The sequence below is a fragment of the Labrus bergylta genome, chromosome 12 (assembly GCF_963930695.1).
Source record: "Labrus bergylta chromosome 12, fLabBer1.1, whole genome shotgun sequence".
NCBI lineage: Eukaryota > Metazoa > Chordata > Actinopteri > Labriformes > Labridae > Labrus > Labrus bergylta.
In genome coordinates this window covers 6,886,353-6,905,881 of record NC_089206.1, presented here as the reverse complement: position 1 = coordinate 6,905,881, position 19,529 = coordinate 6,886,353, and the positions used below count along the sequence as shown (strand labels likewise).

Sequence of the window (19,529 nt, the reverse complement as noted above, 5' to 3'; positions counted from 1 at the left end):
TTCTCCCTGTTTATTAACCCTTGAAAGCAAATGCAACATCCTTTAAAGTGTCTTTAATAAAAACAGAAACTAGCAACCAGAAACATGTAAAAACTCCCAAACAGATATCAAGCAGAAAAAGATGTTAGAACATTTCACAACCACCAACAACAAACAGAACGCTAATCTTTTCTATCGTTAAAAGTCCAAATGGAATACAGTATCAAAGCAGGAATATTCTTTATCTATGAAAATATAATCCAAAATCAGTTCGCTGGAAAATAAATTGTTCTGTGCATGATATCTGAAGTATGAGATAAACATACAAAAAGGCCTCTGAATGACGCTCACAATAACATGCCGCCTGAACTCCTCGATCACATGACTTCGTAGCCGCTGCGGATGCCTCTCATCAACAAGCAGGCGAACACGATTCCCATTATCTTAAAAAAGAAACAATCAGAAGAGGACGTTCAGAATGTTTGAGATGGCACTACAGACGTACAGTCAAACACTTGTTTATATCCTGTGGCAGTTTTTTAAAGTCATGTTAAGATATCTTATAAGAGCAATTTTATAAACATTAATGAAATTATTTTCAAGAACACTAACACAAGCTTTCAACTGAAGTCATATAAATAGCTCTAAGGTTAAGTGCAAATGCCTTCAAAACTTACAAGATAATGTCTCTATTATGCGTTATTTATAAATTGGAGTTACATACCTGCAGGAAGGCAATTACGAGAGCTGCGATGATCACCCACTGGATGTTTTTCTTCAGGAAAGCCTCCATAGAATCGTGACAACCCTGGAAGAAGACAAGACAGAAGAGTTTAACTCACAGGTTTGGTTCTAATTTGTGGTGGGAGACTAACTTTTAACCATTGTTTTTAGTTTACACTGTCTTTACGTCTTCAATCTTCTAGTTCCATATGACACCATGCTGTATGTGCAGGAATAATAATAATAATGATACATTAGTTCTATTCTCTGCTCACTATAGCTTCTTTATCTTTTTCTTTTCATCTGGTTTTATTGAAACTTCATTTTTGAGGATTGAATGGTATCCTTTAACTTTGTGCATAATAAAGAATTCACTTTACATTTCAGGCCATATTTGTTTTTCATTGGCAGATATATCCTTAGTGTTTGTCTAATGTTTAGGGTCAGACATATTAGACAGGACAGATAACCTGTGTTAACACACACACACCAAATGACTCAAGATTCTAATATTGACTTTTCACAGAGCAGCGATTTCTCCACCATTCCTCTTCTAGTTTATCTTTGCTTGTTCAAATAAACCCGCTGCTGTTAAAGACGAGGACAATAGGCAAACTAAAGCTGCAGAGTTGGGTCATAATCCTCTTATCGTTTCATCAGAACAGCCAGTCTATTTCACTTCACACAGGAGCTAAACTGATAAGACAGCCAGGATAGTTTCAGCCCATGTTAGGTTCATGTAAATATTTCTGTTTTGGGAGGGGAAGCCTGCGGGTAATTACCAGGAAACATGTTGCATTATGGGAGAAGGCAGAAAATATATTGTCTATCAGCCACCCATCCTTATTAATTATCTAACCAATTTGTAAATACAGATGAGCATTTTAAATTGTTTTTAGCAGTGCGAGTTTTCCAGTGAATGTCTTTATCTCGACTGGTTTACTTTAAAGATGAAACCTTCTATAATTATGAACAAGCAACAAAAGTCAAATCTTTGGTTATGAAGTTCACAGGATGGAGAGAAACTCAGGACAAAAAGTATCACATTTGAAGCTTTTGATATAAATGTACCTCCTTTCGTTTGACTTTGCAAGTAATCAAGAGGCAAACTGTTTGTATGTAGAACAGTGAAAACATGGACATCTTTACAGCTCTGTACATTTGCTACATATTGAACGCATTACATTTGGTAGAAATGGGAGAATGTGCAGAAAGCCCAGGCCAGTGTGGGTCCGGTTGAGAATAAATACTTTGTGACCTTTACACTGAAAGACACAAACAACTCGTTTGCTATAGACAACCACAGAAGTCAATATCCAATGCTTCAATGTGTAAATATTTGTTTACATTTAGTGGGGGGCTGGTCGTTGAAATGACCTCTGGGCGAGAACCACGGGAAGGTCTGCAGGTTTGCGGACTCACCGTAGGTGTGTAGTTTGCTATGAAAAGCCCTCACACATTTGAAGATGTCACAGTGGGACAGTACTAAGCACCTCAAAGTCTGAGTTTTAGTTTCAGCCAATGAGTGTTTGTTGTAGCAATACATTGCAGTTAGCGTTGCCACCAGCAACCAGAGGACCCGCCAAATCCCCCTGTTCTGAATTCTATCTTAATCTCATGCTTACTAACATCAACCACAGCGATTTACCTCCTTGTGTAATTTGGCGGGGGTTGACAAGGCTCCTACTCCACAGTTTAAAGTGACGTTGACGCAGCAGGAGTCAGGCACAGATTTTCCATCAGGATAGAAGTTTCTCCAGTCAGAGGTACCGTTCACGCCGCAGCAACTCAACTGGAACAAAAACAAGCCAAAAGGGAAAACCTCATTAAATATGGACAAGTCAGCAATGTAGTAGTCAGATGGACCGTGTACATTCACAGGAATATAGCATGTGTCAACAGATGGTGCTAAAGGCAACAATGTCAGGTCATGCAGCGCGGACCAACAGGATGCAGCAGTGTTATGTGAAGGTGTTGTCGGAGTTAAGTAAACATTGAGTAAGACGCTTTACGTTGAACTCACATCCTCCTGCAGTTTATCCACAGTTTTTTTGAATTGAGACGAGCTGTTGTATTTGGGAATCATATCAACAAGACTGTCCTGGACGATGGTGGAGAGCTGGAAGGGAGACACAACACGGAAGGCGGGTTAAACTTTCTGTAGGGTCACAAACAATGCACCAAACAGTGACACAGACACTCACTTTCTCCCTGAAGACGTATCCAGCGATGGCTGCTGCAATCTCAACAATGATGATCAGAGACAGAAGGATGGCAAACTGTGGGGGAAAAAAAAAAGAAAAATGAAAGAGTTAATTACTGTTCTCAGCCTCATTATATGCATTTTATGGACATCTTTCATTCATCTGACGATCTGCACCACAGACGTCCACACAACTAAGCTAAGTGAGTCTGATTTCTGTTTAAAGATACCACAAAACGTGTGTTACCGTGGTGACCATGCAGTAGTTCTCCTTCCAGGCGCCACAGCAGCCGAAGAAGGCGATGAAGAAAATCACCACGCCGATCCCGATGACGACAATGGGAGCTCCTGAGGCTGACGCATCCTTGATCGTGAGGGTTTTGTGCATAGCCACCTGAACCATGATTCCCACGACAATCAAGCCGAGGCCACATAACTGCAGAGAGGCAGAGGGGGGGGGGGGGGGTTTAGTCCAGGGTGGAAGTTATGGGATCATTTCTGTTTTCATGTCAATAAGTATGAGGCTTTGGTTGGAGCATACAGTGGTGATTATTTATTATCAGATAATCTGGTATTATTTGGTTTAAACTGGTAAACAAAATGCTTTCAAAGGATTTTTTTAAATTCTAAATCTTCTCAACACTTTAATACAAAACACTGTAAGGCTGCAGTTAAAACACCACTGAGTGTATTAACACAGACATAACAAACACTGGCTGCCATCCAGCTGCGTAATTATGTCCCTCTGAAAAATTCCTGGATAGTTTCAGGACACATACGGCAAGTGGTTAGTTTGCACGCCCCATGTACAGAGGCTGTACTCCTCTCAGAGCGGGCGGCCTGGGTTCAAATCTGACCTGTGGCTCCTTTCCCGCATGTCATTCCCCACTCTCTTTCTCTATCCACTGTCCTGTCTCTCTAATGAAGGCATAAAAATCCCCCCAAAAAAACTTTTATTTACTGTCTCACACATCTGTTTTCTTTCAATGTTCAAAAACATTTAAAATTGTAAACACTAAATGTTCTAAATACTCAGAATTATGTCAGAATCCAAATGTCTGATCACAACGTAAACAGGTATTTGAACTGGTCATTCAGCACAGTGAAACAAGGAGAGTAAGATTATGTAAAAGAGTCAAGTATAATATTAATACAACAACTTGCTGTGCACATGCCTACACACTGAGACGCTACATGTTGTGGTTACTATATAACACAGCTTAATGTTGTATTAGGAGTTTTACCAAAGTCTTTGATTAATCAAGTATTTCACTTAATGGTGGAGCTAAATGAAAAGTCAGTGGATGATCAAAGTTGCAAGGAGTCATCCTCTGATTGGACCGGACCAGAAGGCCAACATTACAATCACTTGAGCCGTCCTGTTAGAAACGCTTAAAATACTGGAAACTACGTGATATCATATTTAGCTAAAAAAAAAAAAAAAAAAGGAAGTCGGTTGGTTCTCCATGTGAAAGGTTACAGCGGAACTTTTCGGAAGAATTCAGTTAGTATTAAGACATTCACTGTCATGAGACTTGAGCATTTTCTTTGCTTCCACATCGCACCGCAAAAATGAGTAAGCACAGTTTCCGTTCCTGAGTGCACATGTAAAATGGTCAGAGGATCAACTGTGATGTTCATGTGTCGTTGTGTCAGGTGGGGCGTTCACAGTATTTCATTAGATCTCTTGCAAACATTGTGTGTGGGTGAACTGTTTGACGTGATCTGCTGGGATCAATGAGCTCTGAAGCAAACAACACAGCGAGCTACAGAGCCTTTACTTTGACGCTGCTTTAGAGTACGTTTAGGACTGCCCAATCAGAATGAGCTTTTTGAAACCCCATTAGACCAATCAACCCTCAAGTTAGTATATGAATTTGTCAAACTCGGTGACTAAGACTTGTTACTGTCTTGTGATTGTGACTTCACCACAATGTTGAAATGACCGTAACATACAGATAAATAAAACTAGAACTAATGTCAATCTTGTTATTTTAGTGAGATCATTGAATTCATGGTTCTCAAACAAGACCTCCACTAAATGTTTGAAACATGACATGTCAATATAACAATCATATAACCTCCGATAACCCAATTTGACTTCTTCTTTGTTTGTCTAAGAGTTTAAAACCTGTTTTCTTTCAACAGACCACCAACATGTACATTTGAGGAGCTAGAAGCTCTGTCACTTTGGTCTGGTTAGATTTAGAAATAAAACAACTGACATGAACAAGTGGGCATTCAAACTGTTGCTGATTAATGTTTTCAACTGATGATTAAAAGAGGGCTCAGCATTATGAAAGATAATATCAGAATAAGAGATGATACTTCAACCTATGTATCACTCTTCTGAGGTGTCACCTCAAAACAAACCCACTAACAGGAAGCAGCACAGTGTGAAGACAATAATCCCCCAAAGAGTTATTATATGATTAAGAGACAAGTCGTTTCTCTGTAACAGTTTTCTTTTTCTTAACACCAATTAAAAAGAAATTCAGTCAAGTAAGTGGCTGTAAACAAATTACCAGAAGCCCAAAGGGGACAACAGCTCTGCCAAAAACTTGTCTTGCAACTCCTCCATGTTTTCACTTAAGATTTAAAAGTCAAATTTTAGTGCGCAAGAGGCTGTAGTCAGCCAAGCAGACGGCCTGAGCTGAAACCTGACCTGTGGCTCCATTCCCGCATGTAATTCCCCACTCTCTCTCTCTCTCCCCCTGTCCTATCTATAAATAACAGGCATAAAATAAAAACAAAACTTAAAAATGTCTTGCTGCAGAATTCTGAATGAGCAACAGTTCATTTTTTTTAACATGACCGACGATAATTCAGAAATACGTTAAGCTCAAATGCAAATGATTTTTTTCTCTCAAACAACCCATGTTAAGCTCTTAATGCAGCTGCAGACCTCTCCATGTTGGCACCACCAGTGTAAATATTTGAGTGTGAGTCATTGAGGTGGCTAATGATTGACTTGGGAAAACATAAAGGAGTGAACAGAGCAGTCACATTGCCAGAATAGCATCCAATAAGGAAAGTGATACAAATTAAACTCATATCAAAGTGTCTTTTTTTTTTTTGTCATTAGTTGACCAAACTTTCTTGATGACAAATTTCATACCCCTCATCCCAATCATGACCTTATGCCCTACTGATAAATTACATAACCTAACCTTTATGGCCCTTAGTTGCCACAGAAACCAAAACAGCTTTGCCACTTTCAACACACTCGAGCTGTGTGGACACGAGCTCCAGGGAGTGGCAATGCTGATACTGCCCACCCTCCCACATGGTCGCTTCTGGCCCCCCCCACAACTCAACCGTGTAGACTGATGGACAGCAAGAGTCAGGACATCATTGGGGTTGTCACTTAAAATGATTGATCAAATATCTGGTAATGAAGTAACTGGTTGAACCTCCGCTGATTCATTGTCGCAGCTTTCTTTTCATATGAACATAATGATTGAGAAAAATATATTACAAATATTAAAGATGTTTTAGTACATCCAATTTAGCATTAAAAACCAGTAATAAGCACAAATAATGAGTTGCAGTCCTAAAGACTTGTACTTTGTAGAGAGGAAAACATATATCTTTGTCATTCTGGACTTCCTTGTTTTCCGTGAGAGATTATTATCAGGTCTCTACAGCGTTCAGTTTCAAACCCCCTGGTGTCAAAAGCTTTAATTGTCATTATGCCAGTAAGGAAGTCGGTTAAAACAAGAGAGAACATTATGATTAGGACGAGTCACATGTTACGTTTCAAATCTGGTCATAAGATTCCCACACGACCCCCCTCGCTGACAGCTCTGAAACATAAACTGAAAGAAACTACAAACTGCGACATCCAGGAAATGTTCAGGTTAACTCCGGATTTACGAGATGAATGCACTCATCTATTCTTCCATGCTTTCATGAAGCCACTCTCCAAGTGTCTCAGGATAAATCAAGCGGATGTCACAGGATGTGTGGGTGTGTAAATGCTCATCAGCTGATTTCACAGATGATTACAACGCATGTTAACCTTACAGACGGGAGTTCATCGTCAAAGTCATGTGGCTGACAGAAATATGTCACAATACTTGTCTAGCTTGGGAAAAAAAAAAAGTCAGCCTGCTGAAAAGATCATCTGATCCAGCACAAATCACACTTCAAACAAAACCTGTCCTTATATCCTGTTTGCTCATTCATTGTTTTCATTTTGTCCCACCAAAACAAAGCACCTGTAGTTCTCAGTGACAATGTGTCTCTTTATATCCTTTATAGCCTTTTGATATCAAACACTTATTAAAAAAAAAAAAAAAAAAAGTTGTTTTAGCTGCTACTCACCCAGAATATGAAGTTAAAAAAGAAAAGCAGGAGCTTGACACATTTCATGCCCCCCTCTAAACCCATGGCTGCTGTCGATCAGTTGGTTTCCTGGATCAAAAGGGGGGAAAAGAAGTCATTCTCAAGGCAGAGCTACATAGGCATTACATCAGCTGCAACTTATGCAGAAGCAACACGGAGGATCTGAGTCATTTTTAGGAGGAACCTGGTAGATAAAGAAGCCTGCAGCTATAGAGGTGGGGGATGAACAGGACAGCTGTGGTTCTACATTTAGTATATTAATAAATAATCAGCTCCACACATATTCCCATTGTTTGACTGAATTTAATTACATTCCCAGGCGATGACTTATATTCATAATGACTATGACTCTACATCAAAAATGTAGAGCCAGCTGTTTTAATATTGTTAACAGACAATAAGCTTTTTGTTAAAAAGGCAGAGTTTTGGTTACAATGTATCAGACATTGGCAACAACAAAGACCGTCTCGACACGTTTTCCGGGTGGGGATCAAAAACGTCGCTTCGAGGAAGAGCCTGAACACATCTCTAATCACGACAACAATGCCAGCTTTGTGAACGGACACATTAAAACGCTCCTTCTCATTATCTCTTATTGAATTTTGTTAAGGCTGTGACAAATGAATTAGTGTTAGATAAACAGCTTAAGCAACAGTGGCAGAATCGTTTCGTGCTTCTTTACAGCCGAGGAAAACACTACAAACTTTTTTTTTTTGTGAACGAATATCCTTCAACGTCAAAAAAAAATGTTTTTACCTTTTTGAAGAAGTATCTTAAATCCTGCGATGAGGGACGAAGACTACGATGTGTTGATGTGTAGATTAACTTTTTTTTTTTTTCCGTTTATAGTCTCTCCCCGCCTGCCTCCCTCTGGTGCCCTCCTCTTTCCTTTTTTTCTTGCAGCACTTCTCCTTTCAGTGACCGGAACTTTCATGCTGCCTTCAGGGGCTGCTCGTTAAAAATAACACCCTACCTATCTACGCAGTGTCTGGACGCTGCCGGTGGTCGTCTGAAAAAGCTTGCGCAGTGGCGAACTCAGAAAGTCTGGGGGTGAGGGGGTGAGGGGGTGAGGGGGCGAGGGGGAGGGAGGGCTTTAATAATGAGTTGTGTATAACTATTTATAAATTATAAATACGTATCGCTACTAAATGGCACTTCGAACAATTCTAAACGTCAAAATTAATAATTAGATCCTATTGTAAATGATAACAAGTTTATATGAGATGAGATGAGATGAGATGAGATTCAACTTTATTGTCATTACACATATACAAGTATAGAGTAACGAAATGAGGTTTGGCATCTCACCAGAAGTGCAAATAAACAGAAAGTGCAAGAGTCTGTGCTATGTACAGTAATTCTGTGCTATGTACAGTAATTGCAAAATTTACAGATGTAGACAAAAAAAGTGAATTATGAGGTATATCTGGATGGCTGGATTAATGGGATGCAATAAATATAAATAAATGCTATAAATAAGTAATGTTACAAAATAAGTGTGTTCTTAGGATTATAATATACAGATTAAGATGCAGTGAGCATCTATACTAATAATATACAGATTAAGATGCAGTGAGAATGTTATACTAATAATATACAGATTAAGATGCAGTGAGCATGCTATACTAATAATATACAGATTAAGATGCAGTGAGCATGCTATACTAATAATATACAGATTAAGATGCAGTGAGCATGCTATACTAGTTTACAGATAATATAAAGAATATGGACATAATATGAACATACTATAATACAATAATACAGATGGATAATATGAACATACTATAGTACAATAATACAGATGGATGAGAGATGTGTGTGTGTGTGACCAGGAGGAGTGGTGGGGGGATGAAGGGTGTGAGGTGATATGTAGGGGAAAGGGGGGTCAGCAGGGTGCGGAGAGAGAGAGGGAGAGAGAGAGAGAGACAGAGTTCAGAGTTCGGGGGGTAGAGTTCAGTAGAGAAACAGCTCTGGGGAAAAAGCTGTTCCTCAGTCTGCTGGTTCTGGTCCGGAGGCTTCTGAAGCGCCTGCCGGAGGGCAGGAGGGTAAACAGTCTGTGGGCAGGGTGGGAGGAGTCTTTAAGGATGCTGTGAGCTCGCCGCAGACAGCGTGTTCTTTGGACATCCTCAATGGCAGGAAGTGGACACCTTGTGATGCGCTGGGCGGTTTTTACCACCCGCTGTAGCGCCTTACGGTCTGCGACAGAGCAGTTTCCGTACCAGACTGAGACACTGCTGGTCAGGATGCTCTCGATCACACAGCGGTAGAAGTTCATCAGTACAGCTGAAGACAGGTGGTGTCTCTTCAGTGTCCTCAGGAAAAAGAGGCGTTGATGAGCCTTCTTAACCAGACTGGAGGTGTTAGTGTTATATACTAATCCCCGAGGGTAACTCTGGTTTCACTGTTCAACTGTTATTAAGAGACATGCTTCTCACACACATAGGTCTGGTACACTTTTTAATATTGCCTTCCATAATAGGTAAATGCTTAAATATATATATATTTTTGTTTTTGGTTCAGATCCGTCTTCAGCCCTTATCCAGAAGCTTGTCAACAATCTCTAAAGTTTAGAGTCTAAACAAACACCTATCCAATTTATGTTTGTTTATTGGCCTTTCAGTGTCACACTTCAGTATCAAAAACAACAGTAGCCTTTATTAATTAATCAATCTGGGGGGTTTTTCCTGTCACAATTAGACCACAATACTAAATTAAAACACAAAATCTAAAATATCACATTACAATGAAGCAATAGGCTGCTGTTAGATACCAAAACGTTGAAAATGGAGTTACTTTTAACCAAATAAAAGATACCTTTGTCTCAGGGAAAAAAAAGATATAACTTATTGTAGATTTAAAGTTAAAACTAGCCACTAGGCCTAAAATAACTCAAATACTTAAATATATAAGAAGCTATTGGCTGCAGCTTCATTCAGAGAGCTAAGGGGGGAGCCACTATTTACAGCGCACTAATGAAAAAGTATAAAACGGTAAAATGAGAAAAGATTCAAATTCTTCTTCTAACAAACAATTACTCTTACCAACATTTGTCGCTGTAATCAGCTGCACTAAGCATGATTTCAGACCAAACACGGCACCGATCTCAACAACTGAATTAAACATAAAAGCCACACTTTCAGTTACACTTCATTTGCAGTGTCACTTCATACCTCTGCATGTTACTATTTGATAATGATTAACATGATTGATGGAACAGCTCATAAAAGTTGTGTAGCACACACTATTGGAAGGTACTGTTGTAAGGGTGATTAATCTTGTATGAAAATCATCGTGTGTAAGTGTACGCCTGTAAAAGACCCAGTTCCTGAAACATTTCCTCTTTTAATGACAAAGCAACATCCTCAGAGTGCTGAATAACTCTCTTCTTGTGCAATAATTTCAAAAGACACCATGACCACACAAATGTTTGTGACAATGGAGGAACCATACAGGAGTTGTCGGTTTACTTTCCGATTAAAAAAGGGGAAATGTTAACAAATGAAGCTTCTTTATCCTGCAAACAGTGATATTACTGCAGAAAGTTATGACCATGTTGTGAACACATTGTGAAATTTATGATAGAGTTTTGTTGAAAGCTCACTTTTTATTTTTCAGTTCCAACCAATAATTTTTCTTAGTCTGAATTGTTTAAAGAGGGATCGGCTTCTGCTTCTACTTCTTTATTGTATGCTTTGTAATATCAGCGCTGACCTCATGGAGCAAAACACGTCAGCTGATTTCCCTCCCTCTTATCATACCACAAGCATATAAAAAAAACCAACACCTGAGTGACCCAAATACCAGAGCATACCGATAATAATAAGCTTCACCTGGTTTACTGTAAAACATCTCTGTGTTGTTCAAGTCATACTGAGAAACTGAATTAAGTCGGAGTCTAAATAAAAAACTAACACATTCATTTTAACTGGTCGTTACTTTCATATATATCAAGCAAAAGGTTTCAGTTACATTTCCTGTTTGGTCTCAAGTCTGTTTCAATGCGCACATCCTGAATGCGACAAATAAACTGCCTTATATCACTTTTAAAAAATGGCAAGGGGTATCCATTTCTCTAACAGAATCATGTGCACACCTTCATGACGAGCAGGCCAGACTGTTGCAATGCATATTTTTGCTTTGCAAATTATGTTGGTGTTAACACCAGACCAGAATGACAACACACATCCGACCTGTTTCACTCCATTGCTCGGGGTTATTTGAAAATATTATAATGTATTTGGGCTCTACAAATAAGGTTTCCCCCTCTTTTATTATCGTCTGTTATTCTTACTGTTCACAAATAAACTCTAGCTAATTCAGAATCCTGCAGCAACACATTTTTGTAGGTTTATTACGGGGCTTTTCCTGCCTGCTATTTATAGATAGGACAGTGGATAGAGTCAGGAATAGGGGCCTTCTGGTAATTTGTTTACAGCCACTTACTTGACTGACTTTCTTTTTAATTGGTGTTAAGAAAAAGAAAACTGTTACAGAGAAACGACTTGTCTCTTAATCATATAATAACTCTTTGGGGGATTATTGTCTTCACACTGTGCTGCTTCCTGTTAGTGGGTTTGTTTTGAACAAGGTGACACCTCAGAAGAGTGATACATAGGTTGAAGTATCATCTCTTATTCTGATATTATCTTTCATAATGCTGCACCCTCTTTTAATCATCAGTTGAAAACATTAATCAGCAACAGTTTGAATGCCCACTTGTTCATGTCAGTTGTTTTATTTCTAAATCTAACCAGACCAAAGTGACAGAGGTTCTAGCTCCTCAAATGTACATGTTGGTGGTCTGTTGAAAGAAAACAGGTTTTAAACTCTTAGACAAACAAAGAAGAAGTCAAATTGGGTTATCGGAGGTTATATGATTGTTATATTGACATGTCATGTTTCAAACATTTAGTGGAGGTCTTGTTTGAGAACCATGAATTCAATGATCTCACTAAAATAACAAGATTGACATTAGTTCTAGTTTTATTTATCTGTATGTTACGGTCATTTCAACATTGTGGTGAAGTCACAATCACAAGACAGTAACAAGTCTTAGTCACCGAGTTTGACAAATTCATATCCTAACTTGAGGGTTAATTGGTCTAATGGGGTTTCAAAAAGCTCATTCTGATTGGGCGGTCCTAAACGTACTCTAAAGCAGCGTCAAAGTAAAGGCTCTGTAGCTCGCTGTGTTGTTTGCTTCAGAGCTCATTGATCCCAGCAGATCACGTCAAACAGTTCACCCACACACAATGTTTGCAAGAGATCTAATGAAATACTGTGAACGCCCCACCTGACACAACGACACATGAACATCACAGTTGATCCTCTGACCATTTTACATGTGCACTCAGGAACGGAAACTGTGGCTTACTCATTTTGCGGTGCGATGTGGAAGCAAAGAAAATGCTCGAGTCTCATGACAGTAGACGCTGAGGTTTGTTACTACATTATTGTCTTTTAAAAGGGTAAAGACGGTTTAGGTTTGTCATTAATGAGTATAGAACTTTTGTAGCACTTTTAAACTTTTATTATCCCATTTATAACATTGTTTCTTTTTTGTTGTTGTAATTTTCTAGTATTTTAAGGTTTTTAGTTCTTTCTCATGTTTTGTTCTGTCTTCATTTCTTGAATGGTTTTGTATGATAACCATTGTTCGTGTCTTTTGCCTATATTTTTTCAGATATGCAGCATTATGTGGTTGAGTCATTTGGCCAAAGGCAGCAGGCATAGGGTTAGGGTTCAGTGTATGTATGACTGTCTGCAGTTTGCAGCACAGTGATATACTGAGCTACAAGCAAATTTTACATCTAAACATGCCCGCTTTACCAAGAAATATCATTTGATGGCCCCCAAAATAACAAAGTTTACCTGTTGAAAGAGATTGTTATAAAAAAATAAAAAAATAAAATAAACCAGGTTGATCTGAGTCCAGTCGTATGTGAAGATAAGAAAAAAGATTGGTAGCTGCCACCTAGTGGTAAAGATCAGGACTGTGTAATGCTTTTGTCACGGTTCATTACTTATCATGGAACATTTCAGTTTTTATGGGCTCTTGTGCTCACATCCCTCCCTCTGTTTATACACACAGATCCAATGATAAACTTTTATAAGAGTAGCTCATTCTTCAGCAGCTTCCATCTGTCGTCTCGTATTTACTTAATGTCAAACTACTGCGCCCTGGTCTATAAAAAAGGTGTTTGACAAGAGTTTCTATTGGGCTAATCCATCATAGAAGTCAAACAAACAAAAATAAATACAGCGATATTAGACTCTTTACTTTCTCCCTGTAATGAACAAAAAATAAATATAAGATCATCCAGACAAAATGAAAACATCTAGAACTAATGGAAGCATGGTGGTGTTAAGTTTTGAAACATTAAATGATACTTTCAAAATGAGCTGGTTATCTAATTTGATGAAGGAAAAATAAAAAATTTGGAACATTTCTCCAAAACATGAATAGAATTTGATTTGATAGCCGAAGTCAAATTCTTGCTATAATGTAATTACAAAATTGAAAAGCTAACTGTTAGGCTGTAACATTTTCATTTACTGCTCTGGCACAAACCCTGGTTGGTTAGGTTTTGTATTGATTATAAAGGGAAAGAGGAACCATTTGATATTTTGACCCCAAACTGAACTTCCAACATTAATACTAAAACTGCAGAAGTTTGCTGCCACAATAAAAAAACATTTAAAAAAATGTATTCCCTGTGTAGAGAAGTTCAATTGCATAAATGCTTTGTATGTATTATATGTTCTGTTTTTATTTATCTAACCAGGTAATTAACCCGTTGAGATCAAGAGCTCTTTTACAAGGCTGTAATACTTGTTTAACAAAAAAATAACCTTTGACCGATCTACGATTATGGCAAGCCGTTCAGGAAATTATTATATTGAATGAAACTTTGTATATATGGAATGAAACTTTGAATATATTGAATGAAACTTTGAATATATTGAACGAAGTCTGAATATATGAAACTTTGAATATATTGAACGAAGTCTGAATATATGAAACTTTGAATATATTGAACGAAGTCTGAATATATTGAACAAAGTCTGAATATATGGAATGGAACTTTGAAAATATTGAATGGAAGTGTGTGTGGAAGAGTGGAAGAGACTAAAAGAATCCCTAAAGATGGATGCATAAAGTGCGCTCAGCAATGTTTTGTTGAGCATTACTACTCATAAGCAGCAAAAGTGTTCCAATAATTGAACTATGATCTTCACCAGCAACTTTTCAAAAAAGTTTTGATGTTCAAGAAAGTATTAGTATATTTCAGCTGATGTAATTTTGCAAAACCAGCATATTCATCAGGGTGTCTTTTGGATGACAACAATGAAACTGGTGGATTTGGAGAATTGAAATCAGCTTCAATTCCATATATTCAAAGTTTAATTCAATATATTCAAAGTTTAATTCAATATATTCAAAGTTTCATTCAATATGTTCAAAGTTTCATTCAATATATTCAAAGTTTCATTCCATATAATCAAAGTTTCATTCAATATATTCAAAGTTTAATTCAATATATTCAAAGTTTCATTCAATATATTCAAAGTTTCATTCAATATATTCAAAGTTTCATTCATATATTCAAAGTTTCATTCCATATAATCAAAGTTTCATTCAATATATTCAAAGTTTCATTCATATATTCAAAGTTTCATTCAATATAATCAAAGTTTCATTCAATATATTCAAAGTTTCATTCAATATATTCAAAGTTTCATTCAATATATTCAAAGTTTAATTCAATATATTCAAAGTTTAATTCAATATATTCAAAGTTTCATTCCATATATTCAAAGTTTCATTCAATATATTCAAAGTTTCATTCCATATAATCAAAGTTTCATTCAATATATTCAAAGTTTCATTCAATATATTCAAAGTTTCATTCCATATAATCAAAGTTTCATTCCATATATTCAAAGTTTCATTCAATATATTCAAAGTTTCATTCCATATAATCAAAGTTTCATTCAATATATTCAAAGTTTCATTCCATATACTCAAAGTTTCATTCATATATTCAAAGTTTCATTCCATATATTCAAAGTTTCACTCAATATATTCAGACTTTGTTCAATATATTCAGACTCCGTTCATTATATTCAGACTTTGTTCAATATATTAATTTCCTGAACGGCTTGCCATACTAACGGCTTGCCATAATATATATATATATATATATATATATATATATATATATATATATATATATATATATATATATATATATAATTAGACATTTATGAGCATCAAACAAAACAGTTGGGTTAGAATCAATATTTTAGAGTTCGTTAAGATGTGTTTCAGATGTTTTAGTTAATTTTTAATGTAAAGATTTAAATAAAAGTGGTGGCTGAGGATAGTTTCAACCGGAAGTCGCGTGTTTCGCTGGAGTTGATAAATTCCCGGAGGGGGCGGGGCGACCAAGTTTTCTTCGATGTTCCAGGAAAAAAAAGCGACAAAAGTAGAATCCTCGAATTTTTAGTTTTATAGTAAGCCTATTTTTTATTTTTATTTTTTTAAAGGCGGTAGTCCAAATTTAATAAAAGTAAAACAATTGATTTAATTATCTTCTACTCCTCTGAGGTATTTTGGAGAATACTTGTAAATTAGCTAGCCGGGCGTGTTGCCGAGTTTTTGCTAGCAAACGTTGCAACCAACTTTCTGCTGCACGATTTCACGGTAATGTTTGAGTATTTTTAATGATACCAAATCTGCCTTAAGCCACATGTAGCTACCCTCAAAGTATATTTAAATTAGTATTATGTTTACCAAATCTGCGATGCGGTGAACCACGTTGAAAAGTGAAACCACTTTAAGATGATGAAGTTGCAGAAGTTGAGTTTAAGCCTGGAGATAAATACTGCAGAAGACAGCTGACTCAGGTAGACAGTGGTAAATCTTTACCTTTTAGACTTTTAAGACACACACACACAAAAAGGGAATGGGCTTTTAAGCATTTTGCAAAAAAAAAAAAAAAAAAAAGAGAAAAGTAGACTCATATCGTGTGGCTTTTATTTATTTTTGTGTAGTTGTCAGAGCAAAATGTAGTGTGTGTGTGTGTGTGTGTGTGTGTGTGTGTGTGTGTGTGTGTGTGTGTGTGTGTGTGTGTGTGTGTGTGTGTGTGTGTGTGTGTGTGTGTGTGTGTGTGTGTGTGTGTGTGTGTGTGTGTGTGTGTGTGTGTGTGTGTGTGTGTGTGAGTGAGTGAGTGATTTTGGTTAAAAACCTAAAAGAGAAAGCAAACCATTAGTGGGACATGTAATTTGGACCACCTGTTGAGTTTCCTGCAGAGTTGAACAGAAAGATCTGATTGGTTTTCATCCTGTTTTCCATGGTTGAGTTTTTTTAAATTTGCATGTGCATCCAGATTTTTTTTCTATTTTCCATGGCTGTCTGGTTAAAGGGTGTGGTAGGATTTCCCCTCTTTGGACATCTGCACACACATAACAAATAACTGCAGTACGTGTAATGTGTTTTGGTGCATTGATTTATATGAATAGAATTGGGAATATTTAGCATATGTCGTATGGAGGGTAAAAGGTGCCCGTAAGAATCTGTGAATGGAAGGCCTATTTTCTTTTATTTAAATTGTGGGATTTTATTTGATTAAGTTCAAGTATTTTTTGTTATTTGTTAAAAATTTACCTTTGAAATACAAAACCGGTTATCAACATTCTGTGTTGTGTGTTTAATTCTCCACCAGCTCCAAGAGTCTAACCTACATTTGCCCGGTACACATTAATTTGTTCCATCTTGTTTTTGTTTGATAATTTATTATTTATAAATACATATTTTATTTAAAGTAAATTTTGTATCCTGAGTGTTACAATTGACTGACATGTCTTTTGAACTTTCTAGTTGACAGGGAATCTGAGCTGAAGATGGCGACCACCATCACATTTGGAACAACGATTGATCCATGCAAGACCTCTTCGTTTGGGAGGGCTCCAGAAGAACCTGGTAAAACTGAGCTTTTTTTTAAAAACCTTTTCATTGTATTGGATCCGTGTCCACTGTGTTGATGAATATAAATAGTTTAGATCTATTCATTTCTTTCTATTTTTTATATAAAGATGAAAAAGGAAACTGTGACCCGGATAAACTTCTTCAGTGCCCTTTCGACAAAAATCACCAGATCCGAGCTTGCCGCTTCCCATATCATCTCATAAAGTGCAGGAAGGTAAGTTTACATTTTTGATGCACTCAAGGGCTGATGAAGCAAAATTTAAAGAAAATACTTAGTATAATTTAAATGTATATCATTGGAGATGGATGTGTTACAGAGATACTTCTAAGTTATGCAGTAAAGTTAAACATCACAACTTCAGACTCCTAACAGCACTGGCAAGTTAACCTTTAGTATCAAACAACCTTTCCTTAAGGAATCCTCTTATTTCTAGGGATATGATGCTGTTATTCATTTACAGAAACCTTTAACCACTTGATTTATAGATAGAGAGACACAATCAGTTTCTTTCTTTTTTCTTTTGTTTCTAGAGGTACAGGCAAGTTCATGGCTTTGCCACTTCACTCTTAGGTGCACAACACAAATGTCTGCTTTGTTAGACATCACCCACCTTCATATCATTGTCTTGTCTTTTCCTGCTATGATACCAAAGCTTAGTACCAAGTGAACAGAAGGTCGTGGGGGGGGGGTTACAAGACCTTTGGTTCCCTGTCAGTTTGACTGTTACTTAACTTGCCTCTCACTGGTGTAGAATCATCCCAAACTGGCCAGTGAGTTAAAAACCTGCCCTTTTAATGCTCGCCACCTGGTCCCCAAGCATGAGCTCATGTACCATACAGAAACCTGTGAGGACAGGATATCTGTGGACACTGAAGAAAGTAAGTTTGACACGATTTCTTGCTATTTAATAACTCTACAAAGATGACAAGCGTTGAGGGTTTAATTATGCTCTGTTTACAGCTGGAAACACGAATGGACATTGTCAGTGGCAGGTCCCTGTCAGCACCTGGGTGAACCCAAACATGACTGAGGATTGGGATGAAGGTATTATTTATTACAATAAGTAATTCAAATTATTGTTTTATTTATTTTTACACTTTGAAGTAAGCTTTAGCGGTGCTTGATGCTGATTTTGCTAAGACTCCGGCTAACTGCTGCTTTCTGTTTTCATTATGAATGCATGCTAAGCTAAGTTAGCCACCTCCTGCTGCATATTGATTGTATAGGGATGTGCACGTTTAGACTAAACGGCTCCGATGATGAGCCTGCTCTCCCCGCTCTACAACCCGGATGTAAACAAGCACAGTGAACATGTAGCCTCTCGTAGGAATAGCGCGATAAATCAGGTTCTTTTTACTGAAGGTAGGCTGGGTCAGTTTGAAACGGGCATATCAACATTTAGCACATTCAGGTGGATGTAAAACATGCAGAGAGTACCAAGTGTTAATGATTGCCACACTGTAACCACGTCAAGTCTGAATTAAAATTTCCGTTCAACTATACAATTTTCCGATGGGAAGATGAGAGAGTGGTTTCGATCTGTTCGGAAACAAACTGTGCTTATTTTAGATTTGAGTGCACAATATCTAAAAGCATTTCTTATTATTCTTGTTAAATTCACCCGTGTGACCTGAACGAGACTTGATCTATATTTTTATTTTGTAAAAGTAACACGTGTTTTGTGTTGCAGAGGCTGATGATAACGCTGCTCCGTTTGTGTGGGGTGTAAATAGAGCGTTTGATCTAAAGTAAGTTTTCTCCTCTGACATCCTGCTTCAGCTCTGAGTAACTCTTTTCTTCTTTCTGTAACTTTTCATTCGTCTCGTTTCTCTACAGACAGGAGACGATGCCAACCAACAACCTTGGTCTGAGTTTAAGAACACCCAAAACCCTCCCGTGGTAGCCGACCTGCGCCACAACTTGCGCACGGCCGTTACATATCCGCAGAATGTTGGCCAAATGCATACGCATGCAGTCATGGATATTTCTTTTAAAGTTTGTTCTTAAGCCTTTAAACTGATCAAAGTTGTTTTAATTTGCACGACTGTACTTTAGTTTTTATTTCTTGGATAAAGGTTGCAGAGCTTTGTAGTCACCTGTCATTGCAAGAATCATAAATGCAAAGTTTAGTACAAGTTGAGCAACACTGGTGCCTTTTTTATTCTTTTAAATTGTTTGGCAATCCCCTCTTGTAACAACAACTAACAACATTGGTTTATTATTGTGTGCTTGTTTTATTAAGTGTTTATTTCAAATAAAGCTGTAATAAGCTAATAAGAGGT

The 19,529-nt window shown here is 37.3% G+C and overlaps 2 protein-coding genes across 2 annotated transcripts; one reads left to right on the top strand and one right to left on the bottom strand.

The window, feature by feature from the left end:
• Positions 1-38: 38 nt before the first annotated feature.
• cd63 (CD63 molecule) lies at positions 39-8,166 on the bottom strand. Its single transcript, XM_020636720.3, has 8 exons — positions 8,009-8,166; positions 7,232-7,321; positions 3,153-3,341; positions 2,907-2,981; positions 2,726-2,821; positions 2,351-2,494; positions 704-787; positions 39-422 (listed from the first exon to the last, which is right to left on the bottom strand). The coding sequence occupies exons 2-8, from the start codon at positions 7,295-7,297 to the stop codon at positions 357-359; spliced, it is 720 nt and encodes a 239-aa protein (XP_020492376.1). The 5' UTR covers positions 7,298-7,321; positions 8,009-8,166; the 3' UTR covers positions 39-356.
• Positions 8,167-11,760: 3,594 nt separating this feature from the next.
• Positions 11,761-19,524, top strand: zgc:56699 (uncharacterized protein LOC405758 homolog). The gene is made up of 8 exons (XM_020637594.3): positions 11,761-12,692; positions 16,984-17,011; positions 17,139-17,240; positions 17,354-17,460; positions 17,999-18,125; positions 18,208-18,291; positions 18,938-18,995; positions 19,084-19,524. Exons 1-8 carry the CDS (start codon positions 12,564-12,566, stop codon positions 19,148-19,150), a joined length of 702 nt encoding a protein of 233 aa, XP_020493250.2. The 5' UTR covers positions 11,761-12,563; the 3' UTR covers positions 19,151-19,524.
• The last annotated feature ends 5 nt before the right edge of the window (positions 19,525-19,529 follow it).